Source organism: Mustelus asterias, chromosome 16 (assembly GCF_964213995.1).
Source record: "Mustelus asterias chromosome 16, sMusAst1.hap1.1, whole genome shotgun sequence".
NCBI lineage: Eukaryota > Metazoa > Chordata > Chondrichthyes > Carcharhiniformes > Triakidae > Mustelus > Mustelus asterias.
In genome coordinates this window covers 24,010,012-24,025,719 of record NC_135816.1, presented here as the reverse complement: position 1 = coordinate 24,025,719, position 15,708 = coordinate 24,010,012, and the positions used below count along the sequence as shown (strand labels likewise).

The 15,708-nt window shown below is 41.5% G+C and overlaps 1 protein-coding gene across 5 annotated transcripts in view; it reads left to right on the top strand.

Moving 5' to 3' along the window:
* sgcd (sarcoglycan, delta (dystrophin-associated glycoprotein)) overlaps nt 1-15,708 on the top strand; it is a 203,513-nt gene that overhangs the window by 21,575 nt on the left and 166,230 nt on the right. For all 5 annotated transcript variants that reach the window (XM_078230773.1, XM_078230776.1, XM_078230774.1 and 2 more), the window contains exon 2: nt 13,610-13,798. In XM_078230773.1, coding sequence (XP_078086899.1) covers nt 13,610-13,798 — 189 coding nt within the window. The remainder of the gene's footprint in view (nt 1-13,609; nt 13,799-15,708) is intronic.

The following is a 15,708-nucleotide window of genomic DNA, read 5'->3' as shown; positions in this document are numbered from 1 at the left end:
AAACCAGGAAGATGTGTCAAAGCAGCCACCGGAACTCCTGCATGCAGAGGCAGCCTGTTTTAAAGGCCTACTTTGGTGCTGTGGGACATCCCAATGCAAAACAAAATACAAGGCCTTCCAGCCCTCACTCCTCACACCCCCTTCACCGTCCAAACACCCCCACACACCCCATCTATGCCACCTCTTGCCCCCACTCACCCATTATGTCCCCTTATGTTCCCAATGCCTGACTCTGCTTTTCCACCCACCCTCTATATCCCCTCACAACCCCCCTCCCCCCCCCACCCCTCCACTATACCAAGCTCTGGCATTTCCATGCTCATTAACCCACAACCAAAATAAAAACCGCAGTGTAAAGTGGGATGTGTAAAAAATACTTTGAAAAAATGTAATCCATGGAGACATTTCCCTTCTGCTTAAAGAATGTCTGGGCAAGCCAATAAAAGTGTCAATCATCTAGGCTCTTAGAAGTTTCAAAAAACACAAACCGTAAACACTTGATACAATTTGGCTTATGTTAACAGACATAGTGAAATTGATCAGAGACATCAGTGCGTCTGTGCTGTCAAATCAAACAATATTCCCACTGGGGAGCAGGGGTCTATTATTCTGGGCCCTTAGTCAAGTATATTTAATGATGGTCCCTTCTCAATTGCACCCTACATGTGAACTACTGGCCACTTGCTCCACCAATGTCAGGGAGAGCCATAGGTTCTCAGCTTGCTTAGCTGTTATATTTGGTGCTGCATGTAGTTAGCCTGTTGCTACAGCAGCCACTTACCACTCACCTTTCTAGATTTTATCAAGTCATTGAAACATTTCCAATCTTAAAACCATGTCGTTCTGGTCAGTGCTCTATTAACCTTCGTTGCTACCTCCATTGAGCCCTTGGTTTCTCCGGGCAATTTCTTCTGCCTATCGGCAACTGCCTCAGTAAGACCCTATGGGAAGCAACTGAAAACTTTGGTGCCACGTCTGGACACCAGGCTGCATAAACACTGGTCCTTTAAACACCCTCCTGTCATTCCATTAGTGAACACCAAGCCCAGTCATAGCTGCTGCTTACCTTTTCAACTGAGCCTCAATTACTGGGGCCCATCTCCCGGCCATTTCTAGCATGGCTAATGATGCACGATTAATTCACTCGGGAGGCTGGATCGTACCCGGGAAATAAAGGCTTTTATTAGCAACAAGAATGGAGCATACTGCTTAACAATACAATCCCAGACTAAAGGGTCACTAGGAAGTGCAGTGACCTTTATACTCCGATAGGAAGGCGGAGCCAACCGGAGTGTACCACAGAACAATACCAACAGGTGGAACACCCCAACCCTAACCCCAACAGTAACAAGAGTAACATATGTACAAGTACCCATAGTGATAACCATCTATGGTTCACCACAGCTAATTGGATGCCAACTCATACCCAGGCCAAATAGGCACTTTACATTTTAAATTGTTACTGACCTGATGCAGTATTGGCAACTGGAAATGATCCTGGCATCAGATTCCTGATCTCAGATTGGGAATCCAGCACAATATTCCCTACTCCTTTCTAACCTGGTGATTTTATCTTGAGATGATTTCAAGCTACAATTTTTTTTGAGTTTGGATTTTCTATATTCCCTCTGAGGGGGTTCCTAGTAAATAAAATCAGTTTGACTTAAAAAGTAATGGGGTAAAATTTAGCATTTAAACACTGATTGCTGAAGTTAAATGTTACCCTCAATTTATTATGTTTCAGTTTTGTAGTTGTTCTGAATTTTTTCTAACCTTACCTAACAAATTTTCTCATGTGAAACTTAAATAGTTAATGTTCATGCCAGTGTTTAAAGGGTAATAATTTAATTGAATCTATCCATTTTTGTATTACGTCTTCTGTTCTTTGAGGAATGGTTTGAAATGTTTTTTTATAATTGTCACATACAACAGTTGTGGCTAATTATAAGAAATGCATAAGGAGTAAATAACTGCCACAACTGCCTGAAGAAATGATGGTCCAGATCTTCCAAATAGATGGGTAAGTGGGTATGAGTGTAGGGTGAGGTAGGAGGATAGGCGGGAGCAGTGGTTAACTGGGTAGGTGGGTGAGAGGGTAGTCAGGTCAGGTAGGGGAGGTGGCCAGGCCAGATCAGGCAGTTGGTCGAGGGAGTAGTCAGTGGTTGGGTGGTCATCAGGGTAGTCTGGTTGGGTCAAGGGAAGGGGGTAGTCTGATCGGATCAGAATGGGTAGTCTGGTCGGGCCAGGGGAGGAGTTGGGTGGTCAGGTTGGCATGTTAGTCAAGTCATGGGGGTAATAGGACTGGATCAGAGGGATAGGTGAGTCAGGTCAGGTAAGTAGCAAGGTGATGGAGGGGATAGTTGGGTCGGGTCAGGGAATAGTCGGGTCATACCAGGTCGGAAGGGATAGTTGTGTTGGATCAAGTCGGGGAATAGTTGGGATAGTAGTGGTTTTCAGGTTGAGGGGCATAGTTGCATGATCAAAGAGTAATTGGGAGGTTCAGAGAGGGTGATGGGGATGTAAGTTGTGTAGTTTACTTGGTGTTAGACAAAGTTTTAATCTATCCAAGATTTCCTGAGTAACTACCCAGGTGTGTATTACAAAGTTGTCCAAAATCTCTGACTCTAGCTCTGAGCTCAAGGTCCCATGGAGTGGGGGAATTGCCCATTGGTAGTTCAAATTGCCTGGGAAATTTCCACATCATCTACGTGTCAAGAATTCCACAACGTCCCGGTGCACATTTTCAGTCGTGCATCTGATTTCCAATGATCAGGAGATTAGAAGATTTGGCCCAATATTGGCAGAAGGACTTTAAAGATCTCAATGAGCTTTATTTACATACACAGCATTCTCTTATGAACCAACTGTATACATATCTTGATGAGGTAAGAATGGAAGAGGGAGAAAGCAAAAGGAACAATAAATAATCTGAATTGACCTAAGCCAATAAAATTCCACTGATCAGGCTTTATGTTCAAATGTTATCCAATTAAGCTACCTTCTAAAAGTCTAGGATTTGTAAGTTGCCTGCTGTTATTATTATAAAGCTATTGGCACTGTCAGTTGCCTGATGTGATTGTTATGAAGCTATTGGCACTGTAGGCTACCTGATGTGATTGTTATGTTGCAATTGTTCCTGGAAGTGTCCTGTTGTGATTTTTGCAAAGAATAGAACATTTCTCATTGGCTTTGCTCTTAGTGAGCTGGAAGATTTTATAAGAAAAGGGTTGTTATTGCCAGCGTGGTGGGAATCTGGAACTGACTGCCTGAAAGGGTGGTAGAGGTGGGAACCTTTAATATTTAAGAAGCATTTAAATGAGCACTTGAAATGCCATAGCATACAAGGCTATGGACCAAGTGCTTGAAAATGTGATTAGAATAGATAGGTGCTTGATAGCTGGCACAGACACAATGCGCCAGAGGATTCTTTCCGTGCTGTAGAACTCTATGACTATGAGTATAGTTTATCAGAGATCCTGAATTATTGACACTGGGAACACAGGAGATTCAGTGTGAGATAAAGGAGCCCTAGTGTTTGAAACACAGGGCACACACTGGAAAAAATAACTCAGTAGCACTAGTGAGAAATGTTATGGGAATACTGGGAGTGATGTGCTAGGATCTGGGAGAAAGATGCATGGCCTAAGAGCATTGAAGCTGTTCTGAAATCAGATCAGTGAGAAATCAGTCGAGAGGCTTGTGAGCGTCATGCAAGTGTCTGATTCAGGATGGGGGTGGAACAAGAGGGCAATAGTCTGAGCAGGAGAAGATTCTGGACTGAAGCAGAGCTGGGTAGGTAATGTTACGGTGTGTCAAGTTTGGCATTGCTGGGTGAAGGTAAGTGAATAGGATTGAAACTGCCATTGGAAACATTGGAAATGTGAATCAGGCAATTTCTATAAGAGTCAACTAACAACATTATCATTCTAAACAGTCACATATATTTTCTCTTTAAAAATGTTTATGAATTATACCACAGGGAGTAACATTTGATCACTCTGAAGATGGATGTAATTTATTTTAAATATTTTTGGAAATATGGTGGTATTCCACAAATAAGACTGTTTGGCTATTTGTGTGTGTACGTGATTTAATTAAGCTGCAGGAAGTTTAACAGAGATGGCTTGTTTGGGAGAGTTCAGGGATAAAAAGGGTAAAGATACAAGATGCACGCATTTGTAATGAGAAGCTATGGTGAAGTGGATTTACAAGTAAATAGATTCGGTTTTGAAATTTGCTTTAGGAGATAAATAGGAACTTGGCTTTTCAGCTGTTAATTTTCAAAGGGGAGTTTAAAGGACCTTTACAACTTGCAAAGGTTTCATAAGTAAACAAGGGGAAAGGTATTAAATTTTATTTGATCTGAAACTGGAGGCAACAGGAAGACATGAAACATTTTTATATGTTGGAAAAGTTGAGTTCAAAGAGGTGCTGAGGACAATGGAATCAGAGATGATTGGGGAAAAGAATACTTAAGGAAAGATGTTGAGCTGAGTTGTGGTGACTATGTGGAGGAGATGTCCCGAGACTGGTGCTGTGATGAGAGAAGGCGTGGAATCTGAAATAGCCATCAAGTCAGGCCAGAAATATCTTCATTTCAAAAAGCCATTCTATTTCTGATTTATTTTGGATTTCTACAGCAGAATGGAAGTGTTTGAAGAACCATGTGGTATAACTTTACTAAAGTGACGGCAGTTTTTGCCTTGGATTAAATTACTGAATTTTTATAGCTAGAATTTTGTATGGGAGTTGTTACCAAGTACCTTGGCTGTGTGTTCTGACCTAGTGGGTTTTTGGGGGGATGTTTTGTCAGAGTGTTTTAGCTGTGTAATTTTCATTCTGTGTGCTTAAGGTTTTGTTTCTTTATAAATATGTTATTTTTAATCCGAAAAGATGTTATTGTAGTTCTCAGCTTCAGGGATCAGTAACTTTTTCTCCTCATTTTCAAAATACAAAAGTTATGATCAGTCAAAAAAGGCTTCCCCTTGGAACTTAACTTGCTCAGCAAATAACATCGTCTGTGGCTGTAACAACTGGAACTATGTAAGATTGTAACATGTTAATGTTCTAGGTCAACTATTATAAAGCTGTTGGTGCTTCAGCTATCTGTTTGGGTTTTTTTTAGAACACTCACGATATAACATAGGGATTTGAAATCATGTGTTCATATTCCTTGCATTGACATATGAGAAAATATAATCTTTAAATGTCCTGCATCTTGAAACTCTTACTTATTACATTCTTGCACTATAAAACTATTTGTGATAGTTTGCACTATAAATTCTTATTCCTGGACAAGATTTATTAAAAGCTCATCCAGTTATTATGTTATTTTCTACAACCATATTGTTGTAAGGGTTTGTTCAATAGGTCTTATTAAGTGGTTCAGAGGCTTGTAAGAGGCTTGGTAACAAATAACTATTTATATATGGACAAAGTATAGCCCAAAGTAGGAAGGAACTTCATGCTGCCTGCTCCTTGCTTCTTTCCATACAACTGTCTCCTGTTTACTGTCATGTGTCTCTTAACATCATACTGCTTTCCAGACCCACATTAACCCTTGCTATGCCCAACGCTCTTATACTGCACAAATCGCAAAATGTATATCAAGCTCTGGGAGTCTGGCTAAATGAGAAAAAGGACCAATTTGTTCTGAGTGAAGTTAACAACAGAAGCTCGATCTAAGTTGGAATTCGTGGTGGTCGCTGTGCTGTGTCTATATGCTTAGCAAACAGTCTGTTTAAACTGTGCGCTGCAGCAAACAGCCTCCAGAGTCTATTTAAAAAGGGCTTCTGACTGTAACAGTAACATCATTTTCCGATAAAAGCAGGGTGATTTCTCCAGCAAGGTGCAGTGAGCGGATGATAGTTACATAGAAATTATGTGAGAAAAATCAATCCCAATCTTTTACAGCAGCGTGATCTCCAGACTCAGTAACAGGGGAGAATTAACCAATCACGTCTGTTCTGGCCAGGGATATCAGTGCCGCTGTATGGAGCCTTGTTTGTATGCTGTGAAGTTGATTACATTTGCCGCATTTTGCCGAATATGTTCCTAGAATTGAGAGTTAGATGAAGATAACTGAGTGAGTCATAAGTCCAAATCCTATAAAATATGTAATTTGATTTGCAAATGAAAGGAAATGTGAGCAGTGAGAGGCTGGAGAGTGGGGTTCTGTTGAAGGTAGGGTTTGCCCTGAGTGGGACTTGATGGAGGCTGTAATGTAATTGCCAAGTAATTGTACTAGTTTTAGAACTGGAAGGCTATGCTTTCCAAAACAATAAGAATATTCTTGAGAAGGTAACTATGAGAAGTAAGATTAAATTGCATGTAAAAGAATCAACATCAAAAACAAATGTAACAACTTAGTATTGTCACTAATCTCTTCACTTATGATTAAGAAGCCTTAGGATGTATAATGTGCTATAATACATAATACAGCACATTAACAAATACATTTTTTTTGTCAATATGCTATTTAAGATCAAGAGTTCCAATATTTCATGGTGTGCAAGAGCACAAATCCCACAAATACTCACAGGTTTCTGGCTATTAGTTTTTGATGGGTGTAAAATAGCAGACTGGAAGTGTAACTAGAATGCAGGAAGGAGTAAGGCATTCTAATTTTTATCCACAAAATTCTGGATTCACCTCAGCGATCTATAAATCCTAGGGAGAATCTGCATCTTCTTGTGCTTTCATTAGAGTTGATCTTTATTCTGAAGAGCAAAGAAAGTGTTTATGAAGGATTGTACTTGCAACAAAAACAGACCAATGGAGAAGATTTTAGTACTATAACTGAAAAACATTATCACCGTTTCAGAAAACCAAGCTTCTGAATGCTTGAAAGTGATCAGGCTGATTTCCCTGGTGCCATGAGAAACAAGGGGCAGGATTCTCCGATCTCGTTCGCCCCACCACTGGTGCCGGCGAGGACGGAGAATTTGGCGCTCAGCCGAAACTCCATTCACTGCAGCGGCACCGGAGAATCCCAACCACGGGCGAGGTCGAAGCTTTCCGCAAAACATCTTTCTATCTGTAAGCCTCATTATAGAATTGGCACTGGGCTAGAGAAAGAAACCTGCTTTTATGCTATTTAATAAAATAGCACAAAGATTTTCAATGGTATTTTATTTTGTGAGGATACAAGAAAAAGAAGTAGGAATAGGTTTTGGTTCTTCAGCCCCTCAAGTCTGTTCCACATACGATTAGCTCATTGCTGATATGTACCTCAATTTAATTTACATATCTTTGCCTCATAACCCACAACCAAACAAACATTGAGTGATCTGTCTGAAGTATTTCAATTAATCCAGCTTACATAACCTTTTACATAAAGAGTTCCAGATTAAGATCACCTTTTATGTGAATAAGGACTTCCTGATTTCATGTCTAAATTACCTCGTTCTAATTTAAAAATGTTATCCTTTTTGGTTCTGGATTCCCCAGAAATCCACTTTAGCAAGTCCCTTTAACATTTTAAACACCATGATTAGACCCACTGCTCAACCTGAAAGGTGGAACGGAGAAGATCATTTTAACCTAACCGTCAGGTGTGAAACTCATCTATTTGGGTGGAACGGTTTTATATGATGTCCAATATTACTCTCCATGGATGGAGTGTAAAACCAGGGGTTACAAAATCATAAGAATTATAAAGAGGAATAAGCCTCTTGGCTGTTCAAGCCATTCAATAAGATTATGGCTGAGCTGAGTGTAGCCTCAACTCTACTTTTCTGTTTGTCCCCCATAACTTTTGACTCCCTTGTCAATCCAGAATCTGTCTAACTCAGCCTTGAATATATTCGGTGACCCAACCTGAACTGCTCTCAGGCGAAGAAGATTCCAAAGACTCCTGACTCTCTGAATCAAGAAATTCCTCTTCATCTACGTATTAAATGAGAGGCCTCTTATCTTTAGACTGTACCTCATAGCTGTTAGATTTCCCCATAAAAGGAAACATCCTCTCAGTGTCCAACCTTTAAGCCCCCTTAGAATTTATGTTTCAGTAAGATCACTTCGAATTCTTCTCAAATCCAATGGTAGAGGCTCAACTAGTAACAAGTGGCAAATAACATTCATGCCACACGTGCCAGGCAGTGACCATCACCAACAAAAGATGATCTAACTATCACCCCTTGACATTCAATGGCATTACCATCGCTGAATCCTCTACTATAAACATCCTGAGTGTTACAATTGACCAGAAACTGAACTGGACTAGCCACATATATACTGTGACTACCAGAGCATGTCAAAGACTTGGAATCCCACGGCATGCAACTCACCTCCCGACTCCCCAAAGCCTGTCCACCATCTAAAGGGCACAAGCCAGGAGTGTAATGGAATATTCTCCACTTGCCTGGATGAGCGCAGCTCAAACAACACACAAAAAGCTTGATACCATCCAGGATAAAGCAGCCCACTTGATTGCTATCCCTTCCACAAACATTCAATTCCTTCACCGCTAATGAACAGTGACAGCTGTGAGTACCATCTACAAGATGTACTGCAAGAACTCACCAAGATTCCTTATACAGCATCTTCCAAACCCACAGCCACTACCATCTAGAAGGATAAGTGCAGCAGATACCACCTGGAGATTCCCCTTCAAGTCACTCACTATCCTGATTTGGAAATATATCGCTGTCCCTTCACTGTCACTGGGTCAAAATCCTGGAACTCGCTCCCGAACAGTACTGTGGGTGTGCCTCATGCAGCTCATCACCAGTTTCTCAAGGGCAAATAGGGCTGGGTGATAAATGCTGGCCTAATCAGCGATGCCCAAATCCTACAAAGGAACAATAAAAAAAACTAGCACAATCTTTCCTCATCAGTCCCTTCGTCAGGGAACCAGTGTAGTAAACTTTCTCAGAACTGTTTCCAATGCAACTATATCCTTCCTTAAGTAAGGAGACCAAAAGTGTACACAGATGTGGTCTGAACAATGCCCTATTCTGTTGTAGCAAGATTTCCCACTTTTATACTCCACCGGTTGCATTAGATGCCAATATTCCATTTGTCCTCATAATTCTCTCATCCACCTGCATGCTGACTTTTCATGATATATTTACAATGGAACCCAGATCCCTCTGTACTGCAGCATGCAGTAATATCCCATTTTGCTATTCTTGCCAAAGTGCATAACCTCACATGTTCCCACATTATACCCCATCTGCCAAAAGTTTTGCTCACTCACTTAACCAATCTATATTTCTTTGCAGAGTCTTTGTATCCTCCTCACAGCTTACTTTCCTACCTACCTTTGCATCCTCAGCACATTTGACTACAATACACTCGGTCCAAGTCATTAACATAAATGGCTGCGGCACTCCACTGGTTATAGTTTGCCATCCCTGAAAGTGACCCATTTATCCCAACTCTCTATTTCCTGTTAGTTATTCAATCTATTGTAATACATTACCCAACACCATGATCTCTTTTAAGTGCAGTAACCTTTTATGTGGCACTATCAAATATCCTTTGGAAATACAAATACACAATATTTACTGGTTTCCTTTTATCCTTTCCTTTAATCCACCCTTGCTTGTTGCATCCTCAAAGAATGAGGGGAAAGTCGTGCTTGACGAACATGTTGGATTTTTACGAAGATGTGACTAGGGCGGTTGATGGAGGAGAACCGGTGGATGCGGTGTTTCTGGATTTCCAAAAGGCGTTTGATAAGGTGCCCCATAAAAGGCTGCTGAAGAAGATTAGGGCACACGGAGTTGGGGGTAGTGTGTTAAAGTGGATTGGGGACTGGCTATCCGACAGGAAGCAAAGAGTCGGAATAAATGGGTGTTTTTCCGGTTGGAGGAAGGTAACTAGTGGCGTGCCGCAGGGATCGGTACTCGGGCCGCAACTGTTTACCATTTATATAGATGATCTGGAGGAGGGGACGGAGTGTAGGGTAACGAAGTTTGCAGACGACACAAAGATAAGTGGAAAAGTGAATCGTGTAGAGGACGGAGAAGATCTGCAGAGAGATTTGGACAGGCTGAGTGAGTGGGCGAGGATATGGCAAATGGAATATAACGTTGATAAATGCGAGGTTATACACTTTGGAGGAAATAATAACAAATGGGATTACTATCTCAATGGAAACAAATTAAAACATGCTACCGTGCATAGGGACCTGGGGGTCCTTGTGCATGAGACGCAAAAGCCCAGTCTGCAGGTACAACAGGTGATCAAGAAGGCAAATGGGATGTTGGCCTATATTGCGAGGGGGATAGAATATAAAAGCAGGGATGTCTTGATGCACCTGTACAAGGCATTGGTGAGGCCGCAGCTGGAATACTGTGTGCAGTATTGGTCCCCTTATATGAGGAAGGATATATTGGCATTGGAGGGAGTGCAGAGAAGGTTCACCAGGTTGATACCGGAGATGAGGGGTTTGGATTATGAGGAGAGGCTGAGGAGATTGGGTTTGTACTCCTTGGAGTTTAGAAGGATGAGGGGGGATCTTATGGAGACTTATAAGATAATGTGGGGGCTGGATAGGGTGGAGGCGGAGAGATTCTTTCCACTTAGTAAGGAAGTTAAAACTAGAGGACACAGCCTCAAAATAAAGGGGGGTCGGTTTAAGACAGAGTTGAGGAGGAACTTCTTCTCCCAGAGGGTGGTGAATCTCTGGAATTCTCTGCCCACTGAGGTGGAATTCCACTGCCCACCCCATATCCCTTTAGCCCCTGGAGCTATATCTAATTTCTTCTTGAAATCAGACAACGTTTTGGCCTCAACTACATTTTGTGGTAGTGAATTCCACATATTCACCACCCTCTGGGTGAAGAAATTTCTCATCACCTCAGTTCTAAAAGGTTTACCCCTTATTCTCAAACTATGCCCCCTAATTCTAGACTCCCCTACCAAAGGGAACATTCTTTCTGAATTTACCCTGTCTAATCCTGTTAGAATTTTATGAGTTTCTATGAGATCCCCCTCACTCTTCTAAACTCCAGTGAATATAATCCTAACTGGCTTGATCTCTCCTCATATGATAGACCTGCTATCCTAGGAATCAGCTTGGTAAACCTTATCTGTACTCCCTCTAAAGCAAGGACATCCTTCCTCATAGAAGGACTCCAAAACTGCACACAATACTCCAGGCCTCACCAACACCCTATACTATTGCAGCAAAACATTCCTATCCCTACACTCAAATCCTCTTACTATGAAGGCCAACATACCATTTGCCTTTACTGCCTGTTGTACTTCCACGCTTACTTTCAGCGACTGTTGCACAAGGACTCCAAGGCCTTGCTGAGTGTCCACCTCTCTCAATTTACACCTATTCGCATAATAATTTGTCTTCCTATTATTGCTACCAAAGGTAATAACTTCACATTTATCCACATTATACTGCAGCTGCCATGCACATGCCCACACACACAGCCTGTCCAAATCACGCTAAAACATCTCTGCATTCTCCTCACAGTTCACCCTCACACCCAACTTTTGTATCATTGCAAATTTGGAGATAATTCATTCAATTCCTTCTTCCAAATCATTTTTATATAATGCAAACAGTTGGGGTCCTAGCACAGATCCCTGCGGAACCCACTAGTCACCGACTGCCAATCAGAAAAGACCCATTTTTTGCCAACTCTTTGCTTCCTATCTGCTAACCAGCTTTCTATCCATCATCTCAAGACATTACCTGCAATCCCATGTGCTTTAATTTTACATAGTAGCCTGTTATGTGAGAAAAGCCTTCTAAAAGTCTAAATACTTGATCAACTCTACTAGTTACATCCACAAAAAATTCCAGTAGATTCGTTAAGCATGATTTCCCTTTTGTAAATCCATGCTGACTTTGGTTGATTATACCACTGCCTTCCAAATGCTGAGTAATGAAATCCTTGATAATGGATTCCAAGAACTTCCCCAGTACCGACTTTAGGCTCATTGGTCTACAGCTCCCTGTTTTCTCTCTACCTGCCTTTATGAATAGCGGGCTTACATTAGCTATCCCAATCTGTAGGAATCAGTTCAGAGTTCAAAGAATTTTGAGAAAATAACCACCAATGGATCTATTTTTTCCAGGACCACATCCTTAAATACTATTGGATGAAGATTATCAGGACCTGGAGATTCATCCACCTTTAATCCCATTAATTTCCCCAAAACCATTTCTCTACTAATACTGATTACCTTCAGCTCCTCACTAAAACTTGTTTCTCTCACAACTTCTAGTACATTATTCATGTCTCCCTTTGAAGACTGAAGCAAAGTACGAATTTAATTCCTCAGTCATTTCTTTATTCCCCGTTATGAATTCTCCCATTTCTGACTGCAAGGGGCCTACATTAGGTTTTGTCAATCTTATTCTCTTCACGTACCTATAGAAACTTTTATGGTTAGTCTTTATGTTCCCCGCTAGCTTACTTTCAAATTCTATCACCGGAATTTTACCGCCTCGCCTGCCCGAGGCCAATGGAGAATGCCATTCGGGGCGGGCGTGCCAGTAAATTTCAAGCCTATTTTTGCCTTCTTAATCAATCCGTTGGTCTTCCTTTGCTGAATTTTAAACTGCCCTCAATCCTCAGGCCGATTGCTTTTTCTTGCCAATTTGTATGCTTCCTTGAATCTGATAATATCTCCAATTTCCCTTGTAAGCTATATTGCCGTGTTGACTCTGCCTGATGGTATTATGATTTTCTAAATATCCTGCTACTACCTCCTTAATAATGGATTCCATCATTTTTCCAATGATAGATGTTAAACTAACCGTGCTATCATTTCCTGTCTCTGCAACTTTCTTAAATCGCTGTGTTCTATTTGTAGTTCTTCAAGCCGCAGGGACATTTCCAGGATATAGGAAAATTTGGAAGATTGCCACCAATGCATCCAGTTATCTCTGCAGCCATTTCCTTTAGGCGACAGGTCATCAGAGCGAAGAGACTTGTCAGCCTTTAGTCTCATTAATTTTCCTAGTACTTTTCCTCCTGTAATCATGATTTTTTTTCTTCTTTCATGGGGTATGAGTGACTCTGACAAGGCCAACATTTATTGCCCACTCACAATTCCCCCTTTATCTGAATGGCTTGCTAGGTCATTTCAGACAATAGTTAAGAGGCAACCACATTGCTGTGGATCACATGTTGACCAAATCAGGTAAGGATGGCAGATTTGCTTCCCTAAAGGGCATTAATGAACCAGATGGGGTTTGACGATAGTTTCATGGTAACCATTGCAGAGACTAGCTTTCAATTAAATATATATTAATTGAATTTAAATTCCAACAGCTGCTGTGGAGAGATTTGAACCCACGTCCCCAGAGCATTAGCTGGGGCTTCAGGATTACTAATCTAGTGACAGTGTCACTACACCACCATCTCACCACCTAAGGCTTTCAGCTCCTTTCATTCCTTTTGCACCCCTTGCTTTCCGACTACTCTTAGGAGGCTTTTTTGTGTCTTCAACTTTGATCCAAAATAAACCTGATCTCATCAGTTTACCATCAGCAGAGTTCGATTAAAATTATTGCTATGATCTCGTTAGTATAAAATAGAGGTAATTAACAAGGAAAGATCCTGCATGATTTTGAGTTAAAGGCCACGAGAAATATCTCATTTCCAGTCATTTAATGATCTTTTTTATTCTGCAGATGACACAGGAACAGTACTTGACTCAACGAAACAACATCCAGACCTCAGAAAATCAATATGTCTACAAAGTTGGGATTTACGGCTGGCGAAAGCGGTGCCTTTACTTTTTTGTCCTCCTCTTGATGATTTTGCTGCTGGTGAATCTCGCTCTGACAATATGGATTCTGAAGGTCATGAATTTTACAAAAGTAAGTAGCCCTTAAGAGAGCTCACAGAAATTAAAGATTTTTATGTACGCAAGCAATGTAAAGTGATTTCTCTGACGAATGACTTATTACATGGACCATCACCGTTGTGGGTCAATGAAGATCATGAATTAGATGTTCCCATTAAAATGAAAGCCTACTGAAAAGTAATGAAGAATTGCTGAACAAGCTCTCTCTATTGAGAACACACTGAGATAATTTTACAACTGCTTACATAGCATAGAAATGAAAAAGTTTATCTTCAATCCGATGGCTCCCCTCTAACTCAAATCATGAGCTCTGATAATGTAGATCACATTGCTCCATTAAGCAGTGGGCTAGTCCATCAATGTCACTCTGATAATATGATTGGAGCAATAATAGAGCCGTGATTTTGCAATTGAAGACTTTGTAAAGCAATGAGACTTTGGAAATGAAGACTGCGAGGGTAGATGTTGGCTGTATGGCTTTCAGGCAGCTGCTCGATTATCCCAGTGGCCCATCCAGTCAATTTTGATGACTTGGTTTCATTGGCACAGGACTGGTGAGTTGCAGGTGGGAACTCAATGTCCTGTTCAGCCTTTGGTTGAGGGCCGCCACAACATTGGATAGCCCCAGCTAACCATGGTAGCAGGTAGATGGTGAATCCAGGGTAGCTCCATTCTTGGTAGGAGGAAAGCTTGAAGTAATAATTTGTTTGAGTTTTTGTCAAGCCCAGAGAATCAGTCTCCTACCTCGTGTCACAAAAAAATAAAACTTACCTTCTGGCCTCCTCTTTAGCTGGACAAGCTGCTGAACCTGTGCATCACTTGTTCCTATATGCATTATAAGAGCCTGATTTACAAGTGGCACGGTGGCAGAGTGCTTAGCACTGTTGCCTCACAGCGCTAGGGACCCGGGTTAAATTCCTGGCTTGGGTCACTGTCTACTCAGAGTCTGCATGTTCTCCCCGTGTCTATATGTGTTTGCTCCAGGTGCTCCAGTTTCCTCCCATAGTCTGAAAGAGGTGCTGGTTATATGCAATGGTCATGCTAAATTCTCCCTCAGTGTACCCAAACAGGCGCCGGAGTATGGCAATTAGGGGAGTTTCACAGTAGCTCCATTGCAGTGTTACTGTATGCCTACTTGTGACACTAATAAATTAACTTTAAACATGTTAGATTTACTGCCTGACTCTGTTGGCCCTTGAGACTTTGGCTGGATTGAGAGCGAATCGCGCTAATTTTTTCCCCACCCTTAGAGGTACAGCTGACTTGTTTTCATCCAGTGGAACCAGTGCAAAGTCTTTCTGTCTCTATTCTTGTGAGACCAGAAGGAAAGTGGAGAATTGCAGCATGGTAAAAGTAAAATAAACCAGACCCAGCTCTTTGTAGACAAATTTTGCTCTTCAAAGCGGAATGAAAATATTAAAAAGGCAGAAGAGCAGAAAGCAAATCCTTTTTGATGAAAGTAAACCAGATGAATGGGCTCTTGATTTCTGGTCAACCTCTGTAACATTGATGTCCTGTAGCCCTCGTTGACATCTCTGCAACATTTGATGTGGTTGACTACATTGTGCTCTTAAGCCAGTTTTGTGAGGCTCCAGCAGCAGCTTCCCTTCCCTATCGACTGCACCCTCTGACACCCCCCCCCCCCCATCCATAAAATATATTCCTTTGCCCAGTTACCTTTCCTCATCCATGCGATGCCGATTGATGACATGATCTGCAGGGTCCACAAGTTCACTGACACCTTCTCCACGTTTGCATTGACTGGCTCCGTGTTGACATCTCTCTGATATTACCTCTTGGTTCCCACAGCCCTGCAAAATTAGTTTCGACCATCCCCAATCTGTTTATTTCATGTAAGAAGCACACTACTTACCCGTGGCTGCACCTTTCAACCTGCTTATGAAAGCAAATTAAGATTGAAAA